The 26,060-nt window shown below is 48.3% G+C and overlaps 1 protein-coding gene across 2 annotated transcripts; it reads right to left on the bottom strand.

Annotated features, from left to right (window-relative positions):
- Nucleotides 1-550: 550 nt before the first annotated feature.
- Nucleotides 551-5,265, bottom strand: SMIM10L2A (small integral membrane protein 10 like 2A). Of its 2 annotated transcripts, XM_058658498.1 has the most exons (3): nucleotides 4,621-4,888; nucleotides 2,589-2,643; nucleotides 551-1,836 (listed from the first exon to the last, which is right to left on the bottom strand). In XM_058658498.1, exons 1-3 carry the CDS (start codon nucleotides 4,872-4,874, stop codon nucleotides 1,609-1,611), a joined length of 537 nt encoding a protein of 178 aa, XP_058514481.1. In that variant the 5' UTR covers nucleotides 4,875-4,888; the 3' UTR covers nucleotides 551-1,608. The 2 variants fall into 2 exon arrangements, with proteins under 2 accessions (XP_058514481.1, XP_058514483.1); XM_058658500.1 differs by lacking the exon at nucleotides 551-1,836 and having other exon boundaries at nucleotides 2,291-2,643; nucleotides 4,621-5,265.
- Between the last annotated feature and the right edge of the window lie 20,795 nt (nucleotides 5,266-26,060).

Here is a 26,060-nt window from a genome sequence, read left to right as displayed (position 1 = left end):
GTACCCCAATGTCCCACCAATGTCCTGCCCTTCTCCTCCACAGGCCTCCCCAGTCCTCTCTCCTGCCCCCTCCCCAGTCTCTTACCTGCTGGCCAACTCTTCCAGCCCCAGAGTCCCTGGCCTGCTTCATTAGTGAGCTGATGGCAGTGGGGCTGGGTGTCTGGGCCTGAGGTGAAAGGTAGGAAAGCAAAGGTTTCCAGGACCCACGGGTGCATATGTTCCCCAAGGCACCCCGAGGCCTGTCCCCGGAGGGCAGTGGGGACTTGACCACCTGCTGCTATAGAAGACTCTGAGACACACAAAGTGCCTGTGGAGGGTCTGTCACTTCCCTTCACCCCTGCCCACTCTGGGGTCTGACTGACTGTCAGACTCAACAATGGAAAAGACTTAGATCTCAGGTGTTTGAATATGGGAAGTGAGCAGGGCCAATTGCCACCTCCCGAGCCAGTGGCTGGGCTGCTTGCTTCTCATGGGGTAGTGGTTGCTGTCAAGGCTGGGCCATTGGCAGCAGACTGAAGAGGGGGCTGTCCCTGCCACGGCTCCGCCTTAGCCCCTAGCTCTGGCCCAAGGCCATGGGAGAAACAGCTCACCACTGGGCCTCCCTCCTCCAAGGCTATTGCATCTCACCCAACCAGAAACAGACCTCGAGATGGTACTGCAGGGTCCTGGACTCAGGACTTTTCTTTGTAACTTAGAGACAACAGTGCAACAACAACAGAAACAAGAACACCTGACAGACCAATACATACTTACTCACACACAGAACACAGACATCATTCAGGCTGGTATCTGAACGTGCAAAGCTCCACCGCCTGGAAAACTGACTGCAAATAAATATAAAGTGCATGGAGACCCTGCCATGCGGCAAGGGCCCCGCGGGAAAAGCGGTGGCGAGAACAGCGTAGGAAGGCAGAGGCTTGCTAACTACTTTGCCCAATGGAGGCAGGAACACGATGTTCAGAGGGCCAAGAGCTTCTGGTCAAGACAGCCATGGCCAAAGCCACTGCGAGCACAGTGCCACTCTGAACTGGGTTAGGATCTTCATGCAGTGGGCTGCCCTGGGGTGTGGCTCCTGAGGCTGCACCCCTTCCTTCCCGTAGGGGAACAGCAGCCTTGGTCCTAGGCAAACCCCTGGCAGGAGGAAGGCTGGGGCACCCTGACAGCTCCTTTCCCCCACTCTCACACTAAGCGCATGCACACTCAGGGGAAAGCCGTCCTCCCCATTCCAGGCTGGCCCACGAACGGCTGCAGTCGGTGACCCTGTCCCCCATGTGAGGCAGGGCTCTGAAGGGGCCACATCAATGTAGCAGCCCCAAGAAGGCCCTGGCTCTTCCTCTCCCTTCCAGCCCTCTGACACTTCTGTCCCTCAGGAACTGCCCCCAGACAGCTGTGCTGAGAGGTTCCCAGAGGTGACCCTTGGTGGGCAGGGCAGCCATGGGTGAGGGGGCCAGAAGGACTAGAAAAGGAAGGATGTCATCAGGATGTGGCTATGGACAACTGCACGGGGTCATGTGGCAGCCAGCCACTACCCACTCTTGAGGCAGACAGAGAAATTCGCCCAGGACCCCAGCTCTGGGCACAGGGCTTGATCCCTGGATGACTCTGTCCCTAGAGTTGAGCAGGGCGCTGCAGCTTTCCATCCCAGGAACTCAGAACAGGGGCTTCAAGCCACCAACCCAGGACGGCTGGTGAAGGCCAGGGTCTCTTCTCTCTTGGCTTGCATTTGGGCCGCACGTGACCCTTCGGGGACGCCACTGTGCAGCACACCTTGCACCTCCAGCACCCATCGAGGCCCATCTGGATGAGGCTCTCCTGTGTGGTTTCGGGAATGTGGAGCTGAGCCTGGGGGACAGGGACAGAGAGATGGAGTCATGCCATGGGTCCCAATCTCATCACACCCCACAGTTCACCCTTGATCCTCCCCGTTACATCAGGTCCCAGGAAGCATGCCACCACTACTGTCCCTGCTGACCGGCTTGTGCTACAAAACTGCAGAAAAGTCTCTGGTCAAGGCTGGGGTGTGAAGCTTAGGTTTTCTGGTGGCACTTGGCTCCCCAGCAGCTCTGAGACCCATCTCTCTTGCCCTCCCCGAACCCCCGCCCATCTCAGTGCACTGCCCTTCTAGCCTTGCCTGTGACTGTCTATACCAATCCCAGGAAAGGCAGTTCCCTGGACTTCCTACACCTGGTCCTGGGTCCCCTGGGAGCCCTGTGTTCCCCTCCTGACCGTACAATGCCAGAGCTTGGAGAACTGAGGAGGAGGGCGGGGCACAGAAGACACAGAAACAGCCTCAGCTCCATCTCTTTGTACTGTGACAAGAGCAAACCCCACGCCATCCCAGAGCCTGATTCCCCAGTCACTGGGAAGGGAGAACATGACTCCTCCAGGGAGTTGCTAGGAGACCTTGGTGCCCAGGGAACACGTCAATCCTCCCCAAGCCAGGACCTGATTCCCAGACCACTCCATCACTCTGGGCGCCTGTCCAGGCTAGGATCTCCACCCAGGAGGTCCTTCCCCTCTTCCAGGGCAGACCCTCACTCAGCTGCTCTGAACGCAGGGCCAGGCCAGGGACACCCATGGGCAGGGACCTGCCACATGCCAGGGCCGGAGAAGCAGCTGGTCATCACATACAAAAGCCAATTCCTGAAAGAGAAAGAGATGGAGACTTTAAAGTTGCCAGGCTGCCCAGAGATGGTCTTGTTTGCATGTTGCCTTCTCTGTCATCTCCTTTCTCCAACTGCTCCCCCTGCCGCGCCTGAGAGCTGCTGTCTGTTCAAGGGGTTCCTCCCATCTCCCCAAGTCCCTTCAGTACAGAGTGGCTACTCGGGCACCCAGGGCTGTAGGATGGGCCTGTAGGGTGCTAGGCAATCTTGTCAGGAGCTGTGGGGAGCAGGGGTAGACACGGCCACCAGGAGAGGGGATAGGGAGAAACCTGCCTCTTCCCTGTCTTCAAGTGCCTTGGTTAGGAGGATGCCCTCAGACAGGGGCGAGGGTTTGCAAAAGGAACCAGCAGGAGCAGGTGGACATCTGTCCATCTCTAGGACCCAAAGTCGAGACAGGAGGCAGATTGTGAAGGACTGTGGGGGAGCTGCAGGGAGCGTCAAGGGCCTGAGGGCTCAGAAGAGACAGATCTGGGGTTTGGTTCAGAAGAGAACCACACTTCTTATCTTATCCCACTCACAAAGTGTGCAGGCGAAGGGCAGGTTCTTCTTTCCTCCCCCAAGCCCTTTCCGTCCCCACCCCCATCCACTGCCCTCCTTGTTGGGGGTTAAGTGACAGGATTGGTCCCCTGGGACCGTGCTATGGGCAGGAGGGGAGGCCCTATCTGTCCGCTGGTGATCAAGATGCTGAGGTCACCGCCTCCCCTCACTCTCAATGGACTCTTAACAGGGAGCAGAGGAGAACCCAGGCTGCCTCCCCTTCCCCCAGTTCATCCGGGAAGCTTAGCAGGCTGGTTTTCTCAGGCTGCCCCCCAACTCTACTCTAGCTGCTACCATAACTGCTCGCTCCCCCAACCCAATGTAGCCCTGACGGCCTCCTTACTAATCCAGCCTGTGGCCTCCTCCCACCACCCAGGCTGCCCCCACCCAACCTATGGCCTCCTATCACCTCTCCCCAGCACTGTGATCCCAACCTGTCAGCTCCTTCCACTGCTTATCCTCCTCCCACTGCCCCCCAAACCTGCAGCCTCCAGCTGCCCCAACTCCAATCTGTCCCCTCCCACTGCCCCCCAACCTCAGGCCTCCAACTCTTCCCCAACTCCAATCTGTGCTCTCACTGCCCCCCAACCTGAGGCCTCCAGCTACCCTCCTACTGCAATCTGTCCTCTCCCACCCCCTCCAAACCTGCAGCCTCCAGCTGCCCCAACTCCAATCTTTCCTCTCCACCCTCCTGAATCTAGGGCCTCCAACTGCCCCCCAGCTCCAATCTGTCCTCTCACCCCCCCAACTCCAATCTGTCCCCTCCCACTGCCCCCCAACCTGAGGCCTCCAACTGCTCCCCAACTCCAATCTGTGCTCTCACCAGCCCCCCAACCTCAGGCCTCCAGCTACCCCCCTACTGCAATCTGTCCTCTCACCCCCCCAACCTGAGGCTTCTCGCTGCCCCCAACTCCAATCTGTCCTCTCCCACCACCCCCCAAACCTGCAGCCTCCAGCTGCCCCAACTCCAATCTGTCCCCTCCCACTGCCCCCCAACCTGAGGCCTCCAACTGCTCCCAACTCCAATCTGTCCCCTCCCACTGCCCCCAACCTCAGGCCTCCAGCTGCCCCAACTCCAATCTGTGCTCTCACCAGCCCCCCAACCTGAGGCCTCCAGCTACCCCCCTACTGCAATCGGTCCTCTCCCACCCCCTCCAAACCTGCAGCCTCCAGCTGCCCCAACTCCAATCTGTCCTCTCCACCCTCCTGAATCTAGGGCCTCCAACTGCCCACCAACTCCAATCTGTCCTCTCACCCCCCCAATCTGAGGCTTCTCGCTACCCCCAACTCCAATCTGTCCCCTCCCATCGTCCCCCAATCTCAGGCCTCCAGCTACCCTCCCACTGCAATCCGTCTCACCGCCCACCAACCTGAGGCCTTTGGACGCCCCCCCCCCCCCCACACACACCGGTGGCCTTACCTCTCTGCTCCGGTCCTGGCAGGCCCAGGGTTTACAGCAGCTGAATTCCTTTCTCCAGGTTGTCCAGCGTGGTCGATGTGTGGCAACAGGTCGGCGGGACCTCCGGTGATGTGGAGCCCGAAGCACCTGGGCCCTCGAACTTCTTGGCGATCCGTGGCCCGTGGCGGCGCGCGCCCCAGCCGCGGGGACCCGGAGTCCGGGGGTCCTGGGCCGCCCAGCCTGCGTCCTGGGCCGTTCCCCTGCAACTCCGCCATGCTTCCTGCGGCGGCCGGGGCGGGACGAGCGCTCACTCGATCCGCACCTGCAGGCGGACGTTGAGCATCACCGAGGCCACGACGTAGAAGTAGGGGAAGTTGACGCGCAGCCGCCAGGCCAGGTCGAAGAAAGTGAGCAGCGTGCGCGTGAGCCCCTTGCAGAAGGCGCGATAGGAGCCGCGGGCCGCGGCCGAGCGCGACAGCCGCAGCGCCAAGCCAGACAGGGCCGCCGCCGCCGCCGCAGGCACAGCCGCCGACGTCGCCATGGGTCCGGGCCGCCCCTCGTCCTCACCCACTGACCGTCCGCCCGGCGGGAGCCCGGACCCCAGAGGGCGGCCGCCAGGGTCGCCGTGCACACCCCTGTGGGCGCCGGGAGGACTGGGCGCCCCGCCCTCCCCGGGCCCCGCCTCCTCCTGGGCCCCTACTGCCACGGGCTCCGCCTCCTCCTGCCTGGGCTCCGCCTCCTCCTGGGCCCCTCCTCCTCCAGTCAGGGCTCCACCTACTAGTGGGCCCCGCCTCTTCTTGGGCCCCGCCTGCCACGGGCTCCGCCACCTCCAACCCGGGCTCCGCCTCCTCGCCGGGTCCCGCCTCCTCCCTGGGCTCCGCCTCCTCCAACCCGGGCTCCGCCTCCTCCCCGGGCCCCGCCTCCTCCCTGGGCTCCGCCTCCTGCAACCCGGGCTCCGCCTCCTCCTCCCAGGGCCCCGCCTCCAACTCGGTCTCTGCCTCCTCCCCGGGCCACGCCTCCTCCCCGGGCCCTGCCTCCTCCCGGGCTCCTCCTCCTCCTGCCCGACTAGCCACCCTCAGCACTCCGCCCCCTCGCCGCCACTCACACAGCCCTGTCTGTTGGACCCTCCCTCCCACACAGCCCCGCCCTCTCACACAGCCCTGTCCCGTCTGTTGGGTCCGCCCTGCTTGTTGGGCTCTCCCTTCCACACAGCCCGCCCATCTCCCCGCCCCACTCACACGGCTCCGCCCCGGCACACGGCTCTGCCCATCTCCCCTCCCCCCACAGCCCCGCCCATCGCCCCGCCCACATGGCCTGTGTTCTGGGAGCCTGCGCGCTGACCTGCTGTCCGGACTAGTTCTGAGGAAGCCCGCGAGGTGCGGTGCGGGAGGTGCCGCAGGGTCCGGGCCCCGCCCCTCCTACACAGTCCCGCCCATCGCCCCGCCCCACCCACATGGCTCAGCCCCGGCCACACGGCTCCGCCCATCTCCCCACCCATCGCCCACACTGCACCGCCCCACTAGCACAGCCCCGCCCCACTCACACCGCTCCGCCCACAGCCCCGCCCACAGGGCCTGTGTTCTCCGAGCCTGCGCACTGAGCTGCTGTCCGGACTCTGAGGAAGCCCGCAAGGTGCGGGGCAGGCGGTGCCGCAGGGCCCGGACCGCGGTGCGGGTTCCGGGTTCTGTGCGGAAAGCTTTCTGGGCGGCCCCGCGCTCACGCCTCACGGGGTCCCCGCCGTCCTCTCTGGGAACAGGAAGCCCGCGAGGTGCGGGGCGGGCGGCGCCGCAGGGTCCCCGCCGTCCTCTCCTAGAACAGCTGCTCTCTGGGTGGCCCAGCGCTCTGTCTTGTCCTTGTTCGCGTTTCTGGTCCGCGCACTGGCCGCGAGCAGTCAGCAGCACCGAGCGCCACGCGCGTGCATTTCCGCTTTCTGGCGTCTTTACTGTCTCCGTGCACGTCATTATTGGTGAATTTTCCCAGGGTCCTTTGTTCTTTGACATCTTCCCTTTGCTTTTACTCACCTCATTTTTGTTGCTGTACTTAAATGGCCATTCGTGCTTTCATCTGATCTATATAGAAACCCAAATGAAACCTGACCCGTTTTTTGTTAAATTTTTAAAAACATTTTATTATTATTATTATTATTATTATCATTTTATGATACAGTTCCATAGACTACTGGCACTTTCCTTATCCCCTCCCCAACTCCCTCCCCCCACCTAGTTTCTCTATATCATTGCTAAAATATAGTTCTTCATACACAGTCATATGTTCATCATTGCGGGCATGGACAATGGCAGAGAGTCCAGCATCCTATTGTCAAGACATAGTAAATAGTTTCATTGGGAGTCCATCTTTGGAAGTAGAAATGCATACCACACTGCATCCTCACAACTGGATGTTAGTCTCCATTTCACAGCTACTGTACATCCCCTCAAATGAAAAGTCATGATACAAAATCAACAATAGAAAGAAAATCGAAATTTACAATGCCATGGAGTTAAACACCATGTTTCTAGATATGACAGTTTCCATTACACAGCTACTGTCCGTCCCATTAAATGAAAAGCCACAAAACAAAATCAACATCAGGGAGAAAAAAAAGAAATTAACAACACCATGAAGTTAAATAACATGCTACTAAATGACTAACGTGTAGCTGAAGAAATGAAAATCAAGAACCTTCTTGAAGAAAATGATGCTGCTGTATGATCTATGAGTCATTGGATGATTTAATCAGAAGAAAGTGTTTTGAAGAGATGAAAGCAACAGAAAACAACAAAACCTGCCCACCAGGTTTTTGCAGGCTGTTTAATGAAGAAGGCAACTGTTGTTCTTCCTTACCGTCATATTGAAAACAAGTCACTAAGAAGTAAATTCACTGTGACCCATTACAGTGGTCACCAGGGCGACTCACTAAGTCTTCCAGTGCTTGCTTATCCTCGGAGCTGCACAGCTCAGTGCTTTCTGTGTGCCTGTAAGGGAGCCAGCTAACACAGACACGCACTGAACAATTGTCTGGCAGACATGATCAAGTTTGATCAAGTTTTTTTTTTTTTCCTTCTTGCCTGCCTACCTTCCCTCTCCTCCTTTCCTTTACTTTCCATAAAATGAACAGTTCGAGAGCCACCAAGTTATTAGGTGACATCATGATTTTATCTACAGCACACCTGTGCGTGAGAATAAATGTATTAAAAGTTCTAGGGCAGATATACATTAAATTGGTAAACGTTGCTCGCCTCTGTTAAGGGAGTAAGAATGCAGACACTTTATGTATTTGTATGTGTATCCATACTTATATATTACCCATAAAATGTAAAATTATTTCCAAAAAAGGTACACAAATTGCCTTATGCTTCATAGAAAACCTTTGTTCCAGACTGCCTTAAGCAGAAGTTTCAGAAACTTGCCCTCACATTATTCTGATAACCTCTCCTTGACCTCTTCTTATTTATTTATTTACATATTTATTTATTTTTTAAAGCCAAGCAGTTTTTAAAAATATTTATTTTTACTGGAAAGACAGATCTACAGAAAGAAGGAGAGAGAGGGGGAAAGGTCTTCCATCCACTGCTTCACTCCCCAAGTGGCCGCAGTGGCTGGAGCCGAGCCAGTCCGAAGCCAGGAGCCTCTTCCAGGTTTCCACACTGGTGCAGGGTCCCAAGGCTTTGGGCCGTCCTCGACTGCTTTCCCAGGCCACAAGCAGGGAGCTGGATGGGAAGTGGAACAGCTGGTGCCCACATTGGACCCCAGTGCCTACAGGTGAGGGTTTAGCCACTGAGTCATTTATTTTTCAACATTTTATTTTTTAATAATTGTAAGCTTACATGAAGTTGCAAAAACACTACATAAAACGCCCTGTACCTTTCATCCTGTTTCCTCCAATTATGCCTTTTTTTGGAGATATAATATAGTAATTGGTACTGGCGCATTACTGTTAACTATACTACAGACATACTACCGCTTTCATCATTTAAAAATTTGCAATAATGCATTCGTGTATGTGTGTACATGTACAACTCTAGCATTATAATTTTGTGTAAAGTTGTTTGTAACCATCACCACACTTGAAAATACAAAAGCATTTCATTACTCAAAGGGACTGTTTTAGTCTACCTATTAGTGCTTACACTCAATTATCTTGTACATATCTTGTTAAATTTGTATCTATTTCATCGTCTTTGGAGTGACTGGAAATTATAGTGTGGTTAACAAATACACATTAACTGCTTGTTCTCCAGATGCTCGTTGTTACTATGTAGACCTGAGATTGACTAAAGCTGGAAGCCTCTCCAATGAAGGGTGCCAGATTCTTTTGTCAGAAAAATTCCTTGGGGCCCATCCTTAAAGGAGCCAAGAGAAGAATTTGCACAGTTTGGCAGAAGTGTTCTGTACCTTTTGACGAAGAGACAGAGGTATGGGCTAGATTCATAAGAAGAACTTCAGAATGCAACACACTAGGAAAGCCACATTATGAGTAAAGCTCTAAGTTCAAGCTCGAGGACCAAAAGTTGCGAAAGGGGATGAAACATCTGATGAAGAGAAAAATTGCTGAGTGTTAATTACTACCTACTTAATAAAGTATATGTAACTGAGAAAAAAGTGAACTGAAATTGATGTTGTAACTAAGCTTTAAAGAAAACTGCAGATTTACATGCAGTTATAAGAAAAACACAAAGATATTTCATACATTTATTATCCAGTTTCCCATGGTGGTAATAGTCTTTCAAAGCTGTGATACAATAGCACAACCAAGATCTTGGTATGGTCACAATCCAGTTGCCCTACTCAAATTTCCCTCCTGTTGTCTTGTTTTAACCAAATCAGCCTGCTCTTCTCTCTTAACATTATGGGTTTTTCTTTATTTTATTATTTTAAGAATGTTATACAAGTGGAACCTACAGTATCTTTGAGATACATAAATACAAAGCTTTCTGAATTCGTTATTTTCCAACTGCATCATTCCCCGGGAGTCACCAAAGTTTTTGGTAAAGTCAAATGTTAATATTTCACTTCTTTTTGCTAATAAGTAGTATTCCTTGGTGTGGTCGTTAAACCATTCACCTGTGAAGCACGGCAGGAACATCTTTAATTTCTGACCACGTGAATATTTGCTTGCATTTATGAACACAAAATTCCATTGCCAAGTAGATTGTGTAAGACTGCCAAACTGTTGCCTTTAGAGTACCTGCAGCATTTTTGTATTCCCGGGAGCAACTGACAAGTACAGCCAGTTTCTCTGCATTCTTGCCAGCAGTTGGTAGTATCACTCTGTGTGGCCTTGTCCACCTTGAGGTGAATTTTTGCGAGGCTCAGATTTAGGCCTAGTTTCAACTTTTGCCTGGTGGGTGTCTAGTTACTGGAGCACAAGTTGTTGGAAAAAGCTCTCCCGTCTCAACTGAGTTTCATCAGCTGGCTGGTGTGACTCCCTGGGGGAGGCCCTCAGGCCGCCTAGCAGTGTGGGACCTCAGGACTTGGGATGTGGACTTACCTTTGATCTAGGGGATGGCAAGCAGGGACCTGAGGGTTCATGTTCAGTTGAGGAACGACTTCTGAGGGTCTTCCATGGACAAAATGACCGTATTTCCAGGGCTACATCATGGAGCCCACCAGTGAGAGTCAGAACAGGGAACGGGCAGTGTGAAGCTGATCTGTGACACTAACCAGCACGGGAGTGAATCAGGTCTTGGGGCAAAATCTGTGGGGGAGTATGTGGGCTCACCCATGTGGAACAGCACTCTCCGTCGGCACACACAGATCTGTGGCTCGGAACAAGCCTGGTTGGGGAGCTAAGGGTTCGTGCAGTAGGTGCTGGGTCCATGAGCCCTGGGGGAGGGGTGTCCGGTTGTGCCTGGGTCGCCAGTACTGGGTCCTTGAGCCTGCCTGTGTGGTGGGTGCAAGGTCTGTGAGGCTCTGGGGCTGGGGGTCTGGCTGGGTCCGGGTCACCAGGCCCGAGCCCTAGGACCCACCTGCGAGCACTGATCGTCTTCATTGGAAATGACAGAGTAGTGGGCGGCTGGCGCAGATCCACATGCAGGATATGGCAGCCCAGTGAGGCCTGTGGAGGACATCTGGTACCATGCCAGAGGAAGGATGACAGAACAAATTGGACAACCACCCAAGCCAAACGATGGCAGCAAATATCAGGATAAATGGAGACCCTAAGGTCAAGTATGTCAGCCAATGGACTTTGAACATGTTCTGTCATCCTTGGATCAGCAAGATTGACAAACGTTTCAGAATTATCGAAACCACCTGGCCAGACTCTTGGAGCGTACACATCAGGGCCCTGGGTTGATATCAGGTGGCTGTTTCCCATCGCTGGGTACTGGAAAGGTCGGGAGGCTGGGCATGCTTCTCCACTTACCTCTCCCCTCCTCCCAGACACAGGAAAAAGAAATGGAAAACTTGGAAACAATGATCACACCCACTTTTCCCTGACCGCTAATCCTTCCCATGCTTATCAACTATGTAAGCATCATCTGAAATATTTTTCTTTTTAAAGGAACGTCAGTCTACAAAGAGAAGGAGAGACAGAGAAAGGTCTTCCATCCTCTGGTTCACTCCCCAAGTGGGCACAGTGGCCGGAGCTGAGCTGATCCAAAGTCAGGAGCCAGGAACTTCTGCCGGGTCTCCCACACGGGTGCAGGGTCCTAGGGCTTTGGGCCATCCTCGACTGCTTTCCCAGGCCACAAGCAGGGAGCTGGAATTGAAATGGAGCAAGAGGGACAGGAACTTTTGCCCATATGAGATTCTGGCACATGCAAAGCGAGGACTTTAGCTACTAGGCTATTGTGCTGGGCCCACAGCAAAACTTTTTTTTTTAAGATTTATTTATTTCTATTGAAAAGTCAGATATACAGAGAGGAGGAGAGATAGACAGGAAGATCCTCCGACTGATGATTCACTCCCAAGTGGCTACAACGATGTTAGAACCAGCACCCATATGGGATCCCAGTGCATTCAAAGCATGGACTTTGGCCGCTAGGCCACCATGCTGGGCCCACAGCAAAACTTTTTAATGACTTCCTCTTACTTTCAACCATTCTAGTCAGGTGAAGTGGCATATCAGTTATTTCAAAGACCATTTCTCTACGCCTGATGTTAGATATAAATGTTCTGCAGATGCTCTTTACCAAGTTGGTGAAGTTCCCTTTCATTTAATGATTTTTTAAAAAAAGATTTATTTGGAAAGCAGGATTTCAGAGAGAGAATCTTCCATCTACTGGTTTAATCCCCAAATGGTTGCAATGGCCAGGGCTGGATCCTGGCTTGGAACTCCCTCCAGTTCTCCCACACTAATAGCATGGGGCCAAAGAACAAGGGTATTTTCAGCTGTTTTCTCAGGTGTGTTAGTAGGCGGCTGGGCTAGAAACAGAGCAGCCAGAGAAACTGACACTCGTATGGGAGCCTGTTGTCACAGCTGGCAATCTAGCCCACTGGCCACAAAGCCAGCCCCAATGGAGTTTTTTAATCATGAATGACCATTGTATTTTTTCAAATGCATTTTATACTTTTATTGCTAGTTTAGAAGAAAACTTTACTCTATCCTCTTAGATTCTGGGCTTTGGGCCCCATAAATTTAAATGACTAAAGATAGTTTTAACAGGAGAAAAAAAGGTACAGATTTTACTGCTGTTGACAGTTTAAGTTTCATATGTATGAGGGCTTCTCATGAAAGTGGTAAAAACAAAGAAACCCAAAGACATGTCTAGACTGGGGAGGTTTATATAATTTTAACAAAGTGTGTTTAATTGTGGAGAAGTTACAGATAACTGAGGTTTGAACTCCTAGGGGTGGCATACTGTGGCAAGAAAATTAGGAAATGTATCATAAATAAAGGTTTTTGCTTAGTAGGGTTACCTATGCAGATTCACCTTGATTTCCTCTCTGGTGATTAGGTGATGCTCTGCATTTTCTAGTACAGAAGAGTGGGGCATCTTTACAAATGGAAATCTCCTTTACAAAAGAGCTCATACGCCCTGCTTTAGTGCAGATAGAGGGAGGGAGGACAGTTCCTCTGTGACATTGTTCTTTATGCTGAAATGGTATGTTTTGAGGTGGAAAATTCACATCCCCTTTAATTTGATCATATATTTTTCCTTTTAAAAATAAGATTTATTTTTATTTGAAAGGCAGATTGAGAGAGATAAGGAGAAACAGAGAGAGAAGTCTTCCATCCACTGACTTCTTCTGTAAATGATTGCAATGACCAGACCTGAGCCAATCCGAAGCCAGGAGCTTCTTCGGGGTCGCTCATGTGGGTTCAGGGTCTCAAGAACTTGAGCCATTCTCTTTCGCTTTCCCCAGCTCACAAGTAAGGAGCTGGATTAGAAGTGGAACAGCTGGGACATGAATAGGTGCCCATGTGGGAAGCTGGTGTCACAGGACAGAGGGCAAGCCTAGTGTGCCGTCTCGCTGGCTCCAATATTTTTCTTCTTTAAACTACTAATTTGGTGAATTGCATTGTTTGATTTTTAAATATGGAACCACTTTGATCATCTCAGAGTAACTGCTACATAGCTGTGGTACATTATTTGAAAGCTTTAGTTGAGATCTGAAGGAAAAGAAAGTTAATTAGGAATATCAAAGAAAGATATCTTGATTCAAAGTGGAAAAGAGTAGATGATGAAGGAATCCCAGGAGGTAGACTCTTTTTTTTTTTTTTTTTTAAATATTTTATTTTTATTACAAAGTCAGATATACAGAGAGGAGGAGAGACAGAGAGGAAGTTCTTCCGTCCGATGTTTCACTCCCCAAGTGAGCCGCAACGGGCCGATGCGCGCCGATCCGAAGCCGGGAACCTGGAACCTCTTCCGGGTCTCCCACGCAGGTGCAGTGTCCCAATGCATTGGGCCGTCCTCAACTGCTTTCCCAGGCCACAAGCAGGGAGCTGGATGGGAAGTGGAGCTGCCGGGATTAGAACCGGCGCCCATATGGGATCCCGGGGCTTTCAAGGCGAGGACTTTAGCCGCTAGGCCACGCCGCCGGGCCCCAGGAGGTAGACTCTTGAGAAGTGAGAGCATCTGAGACCTAGTGTGGGAGTGAAATGTTGCCCTGTGGTGGAATGCTACTGTGAGAAGCTGGTATGTCTGCATATTATACGAAACAGTCATGATATAATATTATTTTTCATTTAAGTGAAGTTTGATCTTTAACTTTTTAAAGACATTTCATTTATTTGAAACATAGAGTGACAGAGAGGAAAGAGAGAGAGAGACAAATTGATTCTGTATCCCAGATTTACTCTCCAAATGGCCACAATGGCTGGGGGCAGGCCAGGCAGAAGCGAGGACCAGCCTGGAGCTTCACTCAGATTTCCCAAGCATGTGGGAGGAACACAAGTACTTGTGGACATGACCATAAAACAATATCCCACCATGCTTTCTCTCTGCTACCTTGCTAGCAATCAGCCTATTTGGAACTTTTTTTTTTTTTTCAAAAAAAAAAATTAAAAAAAAAGAAAAATAAAAAGGAAAAAAAGAAAACAGCAGTAAAGTTAAAGTATGGGACTTCTGAACCTCTTTCTGCTCCGTCTCTCTCCTCGTTTTGATCTATGTATCGTTTTAGCAAAGACTTTGCCATATGCGAAGAATGAACTGGACAAGATTATAGAAAGTAAACTGCAGGAGTCTAGGGATTGAGTACTCCTAATCTCCATCTCCCTCACACTGTGGTCCAGTTGCTTGCTTTGCAGACACAGCTGGAACTGCAAATCCTGTTTCACTCATAGTAAAGTTTCTGATCTGAGTTGGAAGGACATTTGAATCATTCTTATTCTGACCATCAAGACTGACTAACCTCAGTCGTGGAACAGAATCCAGTCTTGCTACCAGGGATGCTTCAGCAGTCACAAGGGATTATCTTCGTAGAGCGTCTGACACCCAAGAAGTAGTGTCTTTCTTACCTCATTCCATAATTAGCTTCCGATTTTCTTAATCCAAATGTCGGTGCAGAATCTAATGCACTTGCCTTAGCCTCCTGCCATCTTGGAGTTTACCATCATTTCCCTTCATCATCTTGGAAATGTTGAACCAGGAACTTATTTCAGCAGTCATATTCATCTTCCTTACCTTACGCTGAGTTAGAACTTATTCCACCCATCATTTTTCTAAAAGATTTTCTATTGGAAAGTCAGATATACAGAGAGGAGGAGAGACAGAGAGGAAGATCTTCTGTCTGATGATTCACTCCCCAAGTGGCCACAACTGCCAGAGCTGAGCTGATCCGAATCCAGGAGCCAGGAGCTTCTTCTGGGTCTCCCACATGTCCAGCCATAATTTTTGTGCTTTCTGTTCTCAGACGGAACCTTATCCTTATTCTAGAGGTCATCTTCATGCCTCTTTGTTCAAAAACAAATATTATTCCTATTCCAGCAGTTACGCAAATGTTTTATCTGTTTTTTCTAGTTGTCATAATCATAATTGCCTATCTCTTACTTTGACCCTTTTTCCTTTTCCTTGCTTACTGCTTACTGAAGCAGTCATTTCGTAGCTTTTTGTTGGTGCTTGGAAACACTATATGCTGTCATTTTTATGGTTTTGAGTCCCACAAAATGTTAACTTTTTAAACATCACTGCCTATCATAATGCTTTTTGTTCCAGACTTACCCTTGGAATGTTCCAAGATCTTCTTCAGACTCAGCCTCACATTGAACACTGACATTATTCCAGATGTAATAACTATGTTTAAAGCCTCACATATACTCTTCCTAAATGTATTCTTTTTCACATTTAATGAGAGAGAGAGAGAGAGAGAATTCCATCTGTTGCATTACTCCCTAAATGCCCATATGGCCAGCTAGACCAAGAGAAATCTAGGAGCCCAGAATTTCATCCATGTCTCCCATGTGGGTGGCAGAGATCCAAGAATTTTAAAACACATATACATTTATTTACTCATTTTGAAAGAGTTACAGAGAAGATGAGGGTAAGGGAGAGACAGAGAGATATCTTCCAATCACTTGTTAGCTCCTCAAATGGTCACAGTAGCTAAGGTGGTGACATCTTGAATCCAGAAGCTAGGGGTTTCATCCAGATCTCCCACATGACTCTTACGGACATAACATTTGGGTAATATTTGGCTGCTTTCCCCAGGCTGTTGGCAAGAAACTGGACAGGAGGTACAGCAGCTGGGACATGATTTGATGCCCATGTGGGATTCTGGTTTTATAGGCGATGACTTTACCTATTATGCCACAATGCCAGGCCCCAGAACCTAAGTATTTCATCCACCATCTGCTGCTACTTGGTGTGTGCATTAGTAAGAGGCGGAGTTGAAAGCAGAGGCAGGTCTCAATTCCTGGAACTCTGATATGGGATGCAACTATCCCAAGCAGAAGCTCACCCTATTGTAGCACAAAACAGCCCATCCCATGTAATCTTAACTTTTTTATTATCCATGTTCATACTAACTTTACCTTTTAATGTTACATTTCATGCTTGTAATCACACACATTAACCTTATTAACCATCTTTATTTTCATACTTGTGGTCTTATGAAGACCATAATCTTATAAAAGTGATCACTTTAGGGCTGGCACCATGGCATAGTAGGCTAGTCTTTCATCCAGGGTACCATCATCCGATGTAGGTGCTGGTTCAAGTCCCAACCGCTGTACTTCTGATTTACCTCCCTGCTTGTGACCTAGGAAAGCAGCATCTAAGGATGGCTCAAGTCCTTTGGCCCCTCCATCCACGTGGAAGACCTGGAGGAAGTTCCTAGCTCTTGGCTTGACATCGTTCCAGCCACTGGAGGCATTCAGTGTGTAAAGAAGTGCAGAGAAGACCTCTCTCCGTCTCTCCTACTCTGTGATTTTGCCTTTCAAATAAAACTAAGATAAATCTTTTAAAAATGGTGATCATTTTCATACTTGCAAACTCAAATTGAAACTGCTTAATTCTAGCACTGAACTATAACCTCATCACAGGTATCTTTCTGCTAGCTGTCACAAATTTAAGTTCCTATTTATCTAAGAATTCATACTCTTGCTTGTAGTCTTGTATTAAACCATAAAAGTTATCCCAGTAGTCATTTTTATGCTTCTCCTCTTAACACCGAATTGTCACCTTATTCCAGCAACCATCATGTGTGTTACTTCACAGAATCTTAACTTTTTTTTAGTGACTTATTGTCTCTTGTTAACTCAAAACTATATTCCAACAGTCAACACTATTTATCGTATTCTTAAGGACACTGAGCCTTAACATTTCTCAGCTGTCTTCATCACTCTGAAATGTCACCTTATTCCAGCTGTGGTTTTCTTTCTTGTTTCACACTAGAGTGTGATCCTTTTCAATAGCCACGCTCATGTCTAATGTCTCTCCCTGAATTACCTGATTCCTGAAGTCATGTCTTTCACTTGGTGTCGTGCACTGATCTTCATCTAATTTTGTGACTGTCCTCATGCTTGTTATCTGATACTGAACATTAATCTTGTTGTAGCAGTTGTCGTTCGGCTTATGGTCTCACATGAAACCTGATCCTAATGCATGTAGCCGTTTGCATGCTTGCTGTCTTACACTGATGCAAAACCACAGTTCAGTAGCTATCCTCATGATTGTTTCCCTTATTAATGTCCTATTTAAGGTTGTTTTGTCATACTGAACCGTAACTGCATTCTGTTGGTAATATTCATGTTTTCTCATATTGCATCTGAATATACTTCCAGCTGTCAAATTTGCATTTGCTTTCTGACAGAAAAGCTTAAGAGATTATGATGATCATTTCCCTGTTTATTTTCTCACACGAATCTTAACCCTTTTCCTGTGCTTGCTTTCCTGACCCTAGATGCTCATCCTCAGGCTTAGTGTGTCATGCAGAATATTAATCCTATTGTAACAGTCATCTTCATGCATGGTACATTACACTGACATGTAAAGTACTTTATTGCCTTCGTCATGATTGTAGTTACACTGAATTTTCTTCCCACCCCAGCAATTGCTTTCATACTTATTTTCTGACACTGATCTTCTGCATTCAACTGTAGACTTATTCAGTTCTCTTTCTCTTCTAAACTTTGTATTGTGATGCTGTTGTCCCTTCAAGAACTGAACAATACATGTTTTAAAATGACTTGTAGGATTTTAGCTTTACTTTTAACTGATCCAAAATTATATCAAGGGGCCAGTATTGTGTCACAGCGCATTAAGAAGCCACTTGTGACACTAGCATTCCATATGAGTGCTAGTTCAAGTCCTGGGTGTTCCATTTCTTATCCAGCTCCCTGTTGATGTGCCTTGGAAGGCAGCAGCGGGTGGGCTGAGCACCTTCCACTCATGTGGGGGACCAGGTGGAGCTCCAGGCTCCTGGTTTTGGCCTGGTTCAGCCCCAGCTGTTGCAAATTTTGGGGGAGAGAACTAGGAGAGGGAAGGTCTTTCTCTCTCTCTGCCTCTCCCTCTTTCTGTATAGCTCTGCCTTTCAAATAAACACAAAATAACACTCAAATCATACAGAGGTATTCTACTTCAGGGTGGCAGTCCAGGGGTTCCTGGGATAATTGCTGTGGTTTCAGTCTACATGGAATTCATGGATTTAATACTTCTATTTTAAAAGATTTATTTATTTTTATAGGAAAGGCAGATCTACTGAGAGGAGAGACAGAGAAAAATCTTCCATCTGCTAGTCCACTCACCAAGTGGCTGTAATGATTTCATTACTTTAAATTTGTTGAAGCTTATTTTATGGCCCAGTATATGAACTTTTTTAAGGATTGATTTTATTTTTATTGGAAAGTCAGGTATACAGAGAGGAGGAGAGACAGAGAGGAAGATCTTCCGTCCATTGATTCACTCCCAAACTGGCCACAATGATAGGAGCTGTGCCAATCAAAAGCCAGCAGCCAGGAGCTTCTTCTGGGTCTCCCACAGGGGTGCAGGGTTCCAAGACTTGGGGTCGTCCTCAACTGCTTTCCCAGGCCACAAACAGGGAGGTTGGATGGGAAACAGGGTTGCCAGGATTAGAACTGGTGCCCATATGGGATCCCGGTGCGTGCAAGGTGAGGACTTAAGCCGCTAGGCTACAGTGCCGGGCACAGTATCTGATCATTATAGAAAATGTTACAGGTACACTTGAGAGGAATTTTGTTTCTTACTGTTGGGTGATAAGCTGTTCAAAATTACTGTTCCTTTGCTGATCATTTCCTAGTTCTACTCATAACTGAAGTAGGGATACTGAAGTGTCCAACTATTATTATTTTTTATGACCATTTAACACTTGTGTACTTTATGGAGTGTGGCACAATGTTCCAATATGTATTCAAAGCAAAAACCAATCAAGCCTGGTGACCTGCCTTTGTGTCTCCTTATCTTTTCCTCATGTTTGTAGCCTAATAATCCCTGTTCTCCAATAATTTACACAGAATAAAATATGTCATTATGAACTATGATGACCCCCTGCTCCATGTTGTGAAATACTAGAAACTGTTACTTTGGAGCATGTTTTGGTACCTGTTATTCAATCTCCCTTCCAACTATTTTTATTGAAGTCTTTACTTTACACTTCGATTTTGTGCGTTTTTTCTTGTGTATTTTAGGGCTATGTTAGCAATTACAAACATATTTGCTTCATTCTGATTTTATTTGTCTTTTATGAGAAATGAATCTGAGGCCAGATACTCTCATGTCACATAGGTGTTGGTTCGCGTCTCTGCTGCTCTACTTTACATCCAGCTACCTGCTAAAGGCCTGGCATTAACATTAGTCAGCAGTTTGCTCAGCCCCTGATCTGGGACTTCAATCACAGAGATTTGGGGTGGTGGATTCTGTGCTTGCTGATAGATGTATAGATTGACATTAAAAAAAAAAAAAAACCTTTAAAACCTTTAAAAATGAAATTAAGGTTTTAGAGTCTAATTTTTTTGTTTTCTAAAGGCTTTAAAATCTAATTCTGCATTGCTAATTCTCGGCCTACACAAGGTCTTGCCAAATGTTGCATCTGTCTTGAAAGCATTACCACTATCTATTGCTATGCAGCAAATCACTCCAGAGTTCAGCAGTTTATGTGGATGAAATTGGAGAAAAATTCGGCAAGCAGCATTTTAGGAAAAGGAACTCTGCCTTCTCAGGAAACAGTGCAGGAGCTTCTCTCCCTCCGTTCTAGGCAAAAAGAAAGGCCTTCTAGTTCTTCATTGTTCCCCTTCTGCCTCCCTACATTCACAGTGTGGGCATGTGGCTGGGAAGAGAGGGCTAAGAACTACTGTGGAATATATTTTCTGGAGGGGATAAACAGGTCCCACATGGTCTACTCTTCAGCAAAGACCTGAAACCTGAGATTTTTAAAGTCATGTTCAGTGAGGTGTATAATAACAGTCTTGTGTTAGGTGATAAAGTTAATTAAATATAAATATTTGAAAAAAAAGGTTTTGTATTATTTTAAGATGCTCAGAATTTTTTTGAAAAAGGTCAATTTAGGTCCCTGAGATGACTTGTCTGATAATGCCAGCTGGAAAAGACTAGATAGAGGCTAATCTATACATGTGCCTGTGAGCACAGAAACCACCACCCCAATCTCTGTGATTGACGTCCCAGAACCAGAGGCTGAGCAAATTGCTCACTAAAGTTAAAGAAAGGCTAAGAGAGGAACTATTTTTAAAGATTTATTCATTGTAATTGGAAAGGCAGATTTACAGAGAGGAGAAACAAATCTTTCATCCACTACTTCATTCCCCAAATGACCATAATAGCCAGAGCTGAGCTGATTTGAAGCCAGGATCCGGGAGACAGAAGCCATTTCCAGGTGTCTCATGCAGGTGCAGGGTCCCAAGGTTTTAGCCATCCTCTGCTTATCCAGGCTAGAAGCAGGGAGTTGAATGGAAAATGGAGCAGCCGGGACAGGAACTGGTGTCCACATGGGATGCTGACACTTAAAGGTGAAGGATTAGCCAATTGAGCCATCACACCAGGCCCAGGAAATGAACTCTTTTCTCAAAATGTCCACAGGACTAGATCAGAAGAAGCAGGCAGTTTTGGGCCCAGGGTTTAAGAGTCAGCTTCGGTTATTTATGAGCTTATTCAGCCCGTATTTCTAATCTAGGAAGGACAGAGGGTGGCAGGATTGAAGCTCATGAATGAGTTGAGCCCCCTTTTCAGAATGCCGCAGGAACTGCACATGCAAGACAGTGGCACTGTTGGAAGCTTCTCTTTCTCTCCCTACTGGTGAGCCAATGAGAGGGAAGTTTGCTGTCCTTGTAGGTTTTCCATTGTCCAGCAGTGTAGCCTGGCCTACACCCGGGGTACACTAGGAAACAATCCCTGCAGATTAAGGAAATTCGTAGTTGTAAAATCCTTCGTGGGACTGCTGCAGGTTCTCTCTGCTCTCAGGAAAAAAAATGACAATGGCATACTGAGGATGAGCCTGGGTTCCAACCGTTTTTAGAGGCCAGGACTCTGAGGTCTTTCAGTGTACTTTTTTTTTAATTGCCAGTCTCCATACCCACACAATATCAGTAATTACTAAGTAATATCTTCAGAGCATATCAACAACAAAACCAAAAACATCCTTTCCTGAGGGAAGGGGGAATACAAACAGGTAGGGAGGCAGACTAGGAAGCAACTTCTCTGGTCACTGCCCCTTTGTAAATATCAGTTATAGTCCTAAGACATCAATATAAGCCAAAGGTTCAAGACTAAATATGTGCACCACAAGTGAGTTCCTATTTTGTAGGGATTTTAGGATATTCACCAAATTCTATAAAATAGGAACCTTAAAAAAATCCTAAATTGGCTTTCAAGGTAGAAATTGAATGGAACTTCTTTTCTAATCACAACAAGTGCAAGGAAAATGGTAACGCTGTACAGCTCTTGGGTAAAAGACTTGTAATTGAAACTAAAATAGAAAATTTTCAAGCAACATTGAAATTCTCAATAAGAAAATTGTATGTAAATAATGTGAAATGTAATGAAAGTCATACTTAGAAAATATGTAGCCTTGAATACATTTATCATTGCACAACTAATAATGAAAATATAATATGTTGGATATTGATGGAAAGCTTACATTGTGAAGGGTGTGAACATGATATACCTCATTTATTCTTTATAGATTTTACAGCAAGGCACTGCCTTTTCACCTTTTTTGTAAGTTTTGCCCTTTTTGAAAAGCTCAGAAGTATAACACGTACTCATGCAAAGTTCTAAATATGCTATGTGTTTCCAAGGACTATTTGATGTATTTCTTGATTCAATGCCACATATATATTTAATATTTATGATATATACATGAACACCAGATATTCTGTATCCTGCAAACATCTAGTCGGTGTGTTATGATATAGATGAGCATACAGCTCACATTATGATTTCAACTTAATCTTACTAGCTAAAATTGACTGTATTAAATGATAAAAATGATGCATAATTATAGTACTATGATTGCAGACAGAAAAGTTGCCCTAACTTGCAATGTGACCAGAAGTCAGCTATGGGGGCCAGCATCGTGGTAGTGAGGAAAGGTGTTGCATATGACGCCAGTATCCCATATGGGTACCAGTCCATGCCTGAGTGCTTTGTCCTGGCTCAGCTCAGGCTGTTCTGGTTACCTGAGAGTGAACCAGCAGATGGAAGATCTCTCATTCTCTCTGTAACTCCTTCAAACAAGGTTTTTTTTTTTTTTTTTTTTTTTTTTTAAAGTCAATTGTAGTGCCTTTGTGGAGCCAGGGCCGCCGGGGGCTTCACTTTCTTCGGTGAATTCTGGGGTCTGGGGACTCTCACTGGGGACTGTCGGAGTGGGCCTAAGGTCACGCATGTGTTTCAATCTCAAGGGTGGGAGGTGAAGGGAGAATGAAAGGCCCCAGGCTAGCGTGGTGTGTCCTTAGGCTGTGTGTGGGGCCTTGGACATGCACTTGTGACCCAGGCAAGTGGAGAGGTAAGGTCCCAGACCTGCACGCATGCCAGAGGACTGGGTCTGGGAACTCATCTATGATCCTGGGTCTCTGGTGGGTGGGCAAAGTTTCAGGCCAGCATGCCACCTCACCAGAAGACTGGGCTTGGGAAGACTGGCCTGGGGAACCCATGCGCTCCCAGGCACAGGGACAATGAATTGCTCAGAGAAGGGGATATGGAGATGTGGGAGGGAGGACCGTTGATGGAGTATGTTGCAGGTGAACAATGACTTCTGGGGGATTTCCATTGACAAGGCCACTGTACTTACAGGTAAGCAAGGGGGCTGAGACTGAGCAGTCTGGAAGGGTGAAGCCAGAGAATAGGGTGTGGAGCAGGCCGGGCTGCAACATCCACTAGTTCATACAAAGGCTGGAACGGAGGGGGCACAATATGCTGGTTAAGAACCTAGTACCCGCCAGCACATGTGAGATCTAGGTTTGGGAGTGGGCCTTGTGGGGGAACTTGGGAAATTCCCCTGGTGGGACATAGCTCCCACTAGGTAGCATGTGATTCAGGCCTGATTGTAGGTCAGGCTGGGCAAGGTAATTCCACCCATCAGCAAGTGTGTGGGTTGGTTTTAGAAGGCGGGAACCGGGCAGGGCTGGGCCAGCCTTGACTCACTGCAATGTACAGGAGTTAGCCTGGAGTGCAGGTCACGCCAAGCTAGGCTACCATACCTACCAGTTTGCATGAGCCAGGTGTGGGAGCAGACTGGGCAGGGCTAGGCTGCAGTACTCGTCAGCCAGAGTCGGGACTGGGGGCCGACCTTGACTGGCTAGACTACAGTATCCTAAGGCAAAGGCCAAAATGGGGGGATGGGTTATGCCAAGTTGAGTCAGAGCAACCACTGGCATGTGCAAGATCTGTGGCTGGGAACAGGTCTGGTTGTGGAGCTTAGGGGACACCTCAGCTGGATTGTGGTTCCTACTGGTGAGTGTGAGAGCCAGAATGGGGGTGGAGTTCTGGGCTGGACAAGACTGCAGTGTACCTCATCATGGGTATGGGCTTGGTCTGGGGTGTGCAAGGCTGGGCTAAATGAGGCAGAGAGGGTATAGGACAGGGTGGGCTAGGTCTCAGTACCAACTGGACCATGCAAGAGCTGTGTCTGGGTTTGGACCTGGTGTAAGTGCGCTGTAGCAACCAACAGTAAGAATCAGAATGGGTGTAGGTCAATCTGGCAAGGCCACTGTTCCAGCCAGGACAGGAAGTGGACTAAGTTAGGCTGGGCCAAGGACCCACCAGTGTGCACACGTTTTGCCACTGGGAGGAGGCCTGATAGATGAGCTTGGGAAACTTCTGTCAGGATGCAGTCCTTGCAGGTGAGTGCAAGAACGAAGGCTGGGAGCAGCCCAGACCAGGCCAGGTTATGGTACCTGCTGGCAACCTATAGGTCAGGTCAGGGAGTGGGCCAATTCAAAACACCCACTGGCAGACCTGAGAAGCAGAACAGGGTGCAGGACAGGCCGACTTGGGTCACAACAACAGCCAGTTCATATTAGGGCTGGGACTGGTGGCTGGCTGGTTTTTGCTAGGCTGCAGCATCCATCAGCATGAGCTGGAACTGGGGGTAGGCCAGGTTTGGCCAGGCTGCAGCAACCAGCTAATGCCGAGGTGAGGCGGGCCATGCCAGATTGGGCCACAGCGCTCATCAGGAAATGTGGGACCTAGGGCAGGGGTGTGAGTCCATAGGTGGACTGTGGGGCTGGGGGGACTCCCCTGTTGGGCCTCTGCCCCCAAAGGCAAGTATGTGAACTGGGATATGGACAGACCAGCCTGGGCAGGGATACAACACCTGTTTGCCTGCATGTGAACTGCACTGGGGGAGAGCCAGGCTGGGCTGATTGTACCCACTGGTGTATACAAAGGTCAGAGTAACAGCAGGCTGGTGGGCTTTGCTTCAGCATCAGTTGGCAAGTGCTGGGACTGGGGCAAACCCTGTGAAGCTAGAGTGCAGAACCAATTGGAGAGTGCAAGATCTGGGACTGGGAGTGAGCCCAGTAGGAAAACTGTGGGCACTTCTCTGATGGGCTGGAACTCCCCACTGGTGAGCATGAGAACCAGGACTGGGGGCAGGCCTGATTAGACAGATGGTAACATCTGCCAGCATGAATATGGGCTGGATAGTGGGGTCGGTTGGGTTGAGTTAGGCTTCAGTGTCTGTTGATATGCAGGAGAGCTGAATGGGATGTAGGATAGACTGGACTAGTCTGCTGCACGTACCAGCAAGCACAGGAACCAGGGTTGGGGCAGGCCTAGTAGGGGTTATTGGGAGTCACTCTGACTAGGTCACAGCTCCTGCTGGTGTACGTGAAGGCCGAGTGTGTCGGGGGCAGAGCGGGGTGAACTGCAGCATCTGCTGGTTTACGTAAGGGATGGGTTTGGAGACAGAACTGATCCAGCAATTGCAATTACCAGTGTGTGCATAGGTTGATGTGGGTGATAGACACAGCCAGACCCCATACTGGCAAGCATACACAGTTGGGTCAAGATAACCTCAGATGAGGTTTCTTTGGGGATTCCCCCACGGAACTGCTAGACTCAGAACTTCACAACTCAGAACATTCTCCAGGGGAAAATTGTAGCATCTGTGGTCTGACTGTGGAAAACATGTGTCAGAACTGGGTTTTCTCAGTGGCTTAGATGTAGAAGTGGATGGTATACCCTGATGCTCAAGGAGGATATGATATTTCTTTTTTTTTTGTTTTTTTGTTTTTATTTTTAATTTTTATTTATTTATTTATTTATTTTTAATTAATATTTAGCATTATGTGACAGTTTCATAGGCTTTGGGAATCCCCCTCCCCCTCCCCCTCCCCTCCCCCTTGATTCCTCCACCTTGATGCAGTATTACAGTTCAAATTCAATCAAGATTCCCTCCTTGCATACATATATTAAGCATGGAGTCCAGCTACTTATTGTCCGGATGGGTTGAACAGTTTCTTGGGGAGACCATTTCTGGTCCGAAGTCAGAGCTGGTAGAATATCATCCCAGTCAATTAAGAGTCCCAATATAACATCAACAGCAATTTGCAACATTATGGAATTGACATGGTTTTGAGTAACCAGTATGTTAAAAAAAAAAAAAAAAGAACAAAATAACAAAAAACAAGTCCTAACCACAACCTATGATTAGCTCATTGACATCTCAATTTTAGTTTATATACAGGACCGGACCGGCTGCTATATACCTTGAAAAGGCTATAGGGTACCATTCAGCTGTCTCATATCTATTTCATTTTAGTATTTAGCCATTTGTTGTGTTGAAGTATAATTTTGTTGATCTTGGCAGAGGATATGATATTTCATTGGGGCCTGCAGAAGACATCTGGTACCACAACAGAGGAAGGAGGGCAGAACCAATTGGCCAAGTAGCCCAACCAAGCGTTGATAGCAACTATCTGGGCAAACGAAGACTCTAGGTGGACTATGTCAGCAATGGACTTTGGAAAGTTTCCCTCATCCTTGGTACAGCAAGATCGGCAGCATTTCAGAACTATCAAAACCACTTCAGCAGAACCCTTGGAGCATGATCCACATTGGGGACATTGGGATACTGGGTGACCGTTCCCCATCCCTGGGTAC

The sequence above is a fragment of the Ochotona princeps genome, chromosome X (assembly GCF_030435755.1).
Source record: "Ochotona princeps isolate mOchPri1 chromosome X, mOchPri1.hap1, whole genome shotgun sequence".
Lineage (NCBI taxonomy): Eukaryota > Metazoa > Chordata > Mammalia > Lagomorpha > Ochotonidae > Ochotona > Ochotona princeps.
This window is presented reverse-complemented; position numbering and strand designations above follow the sequence as displayed.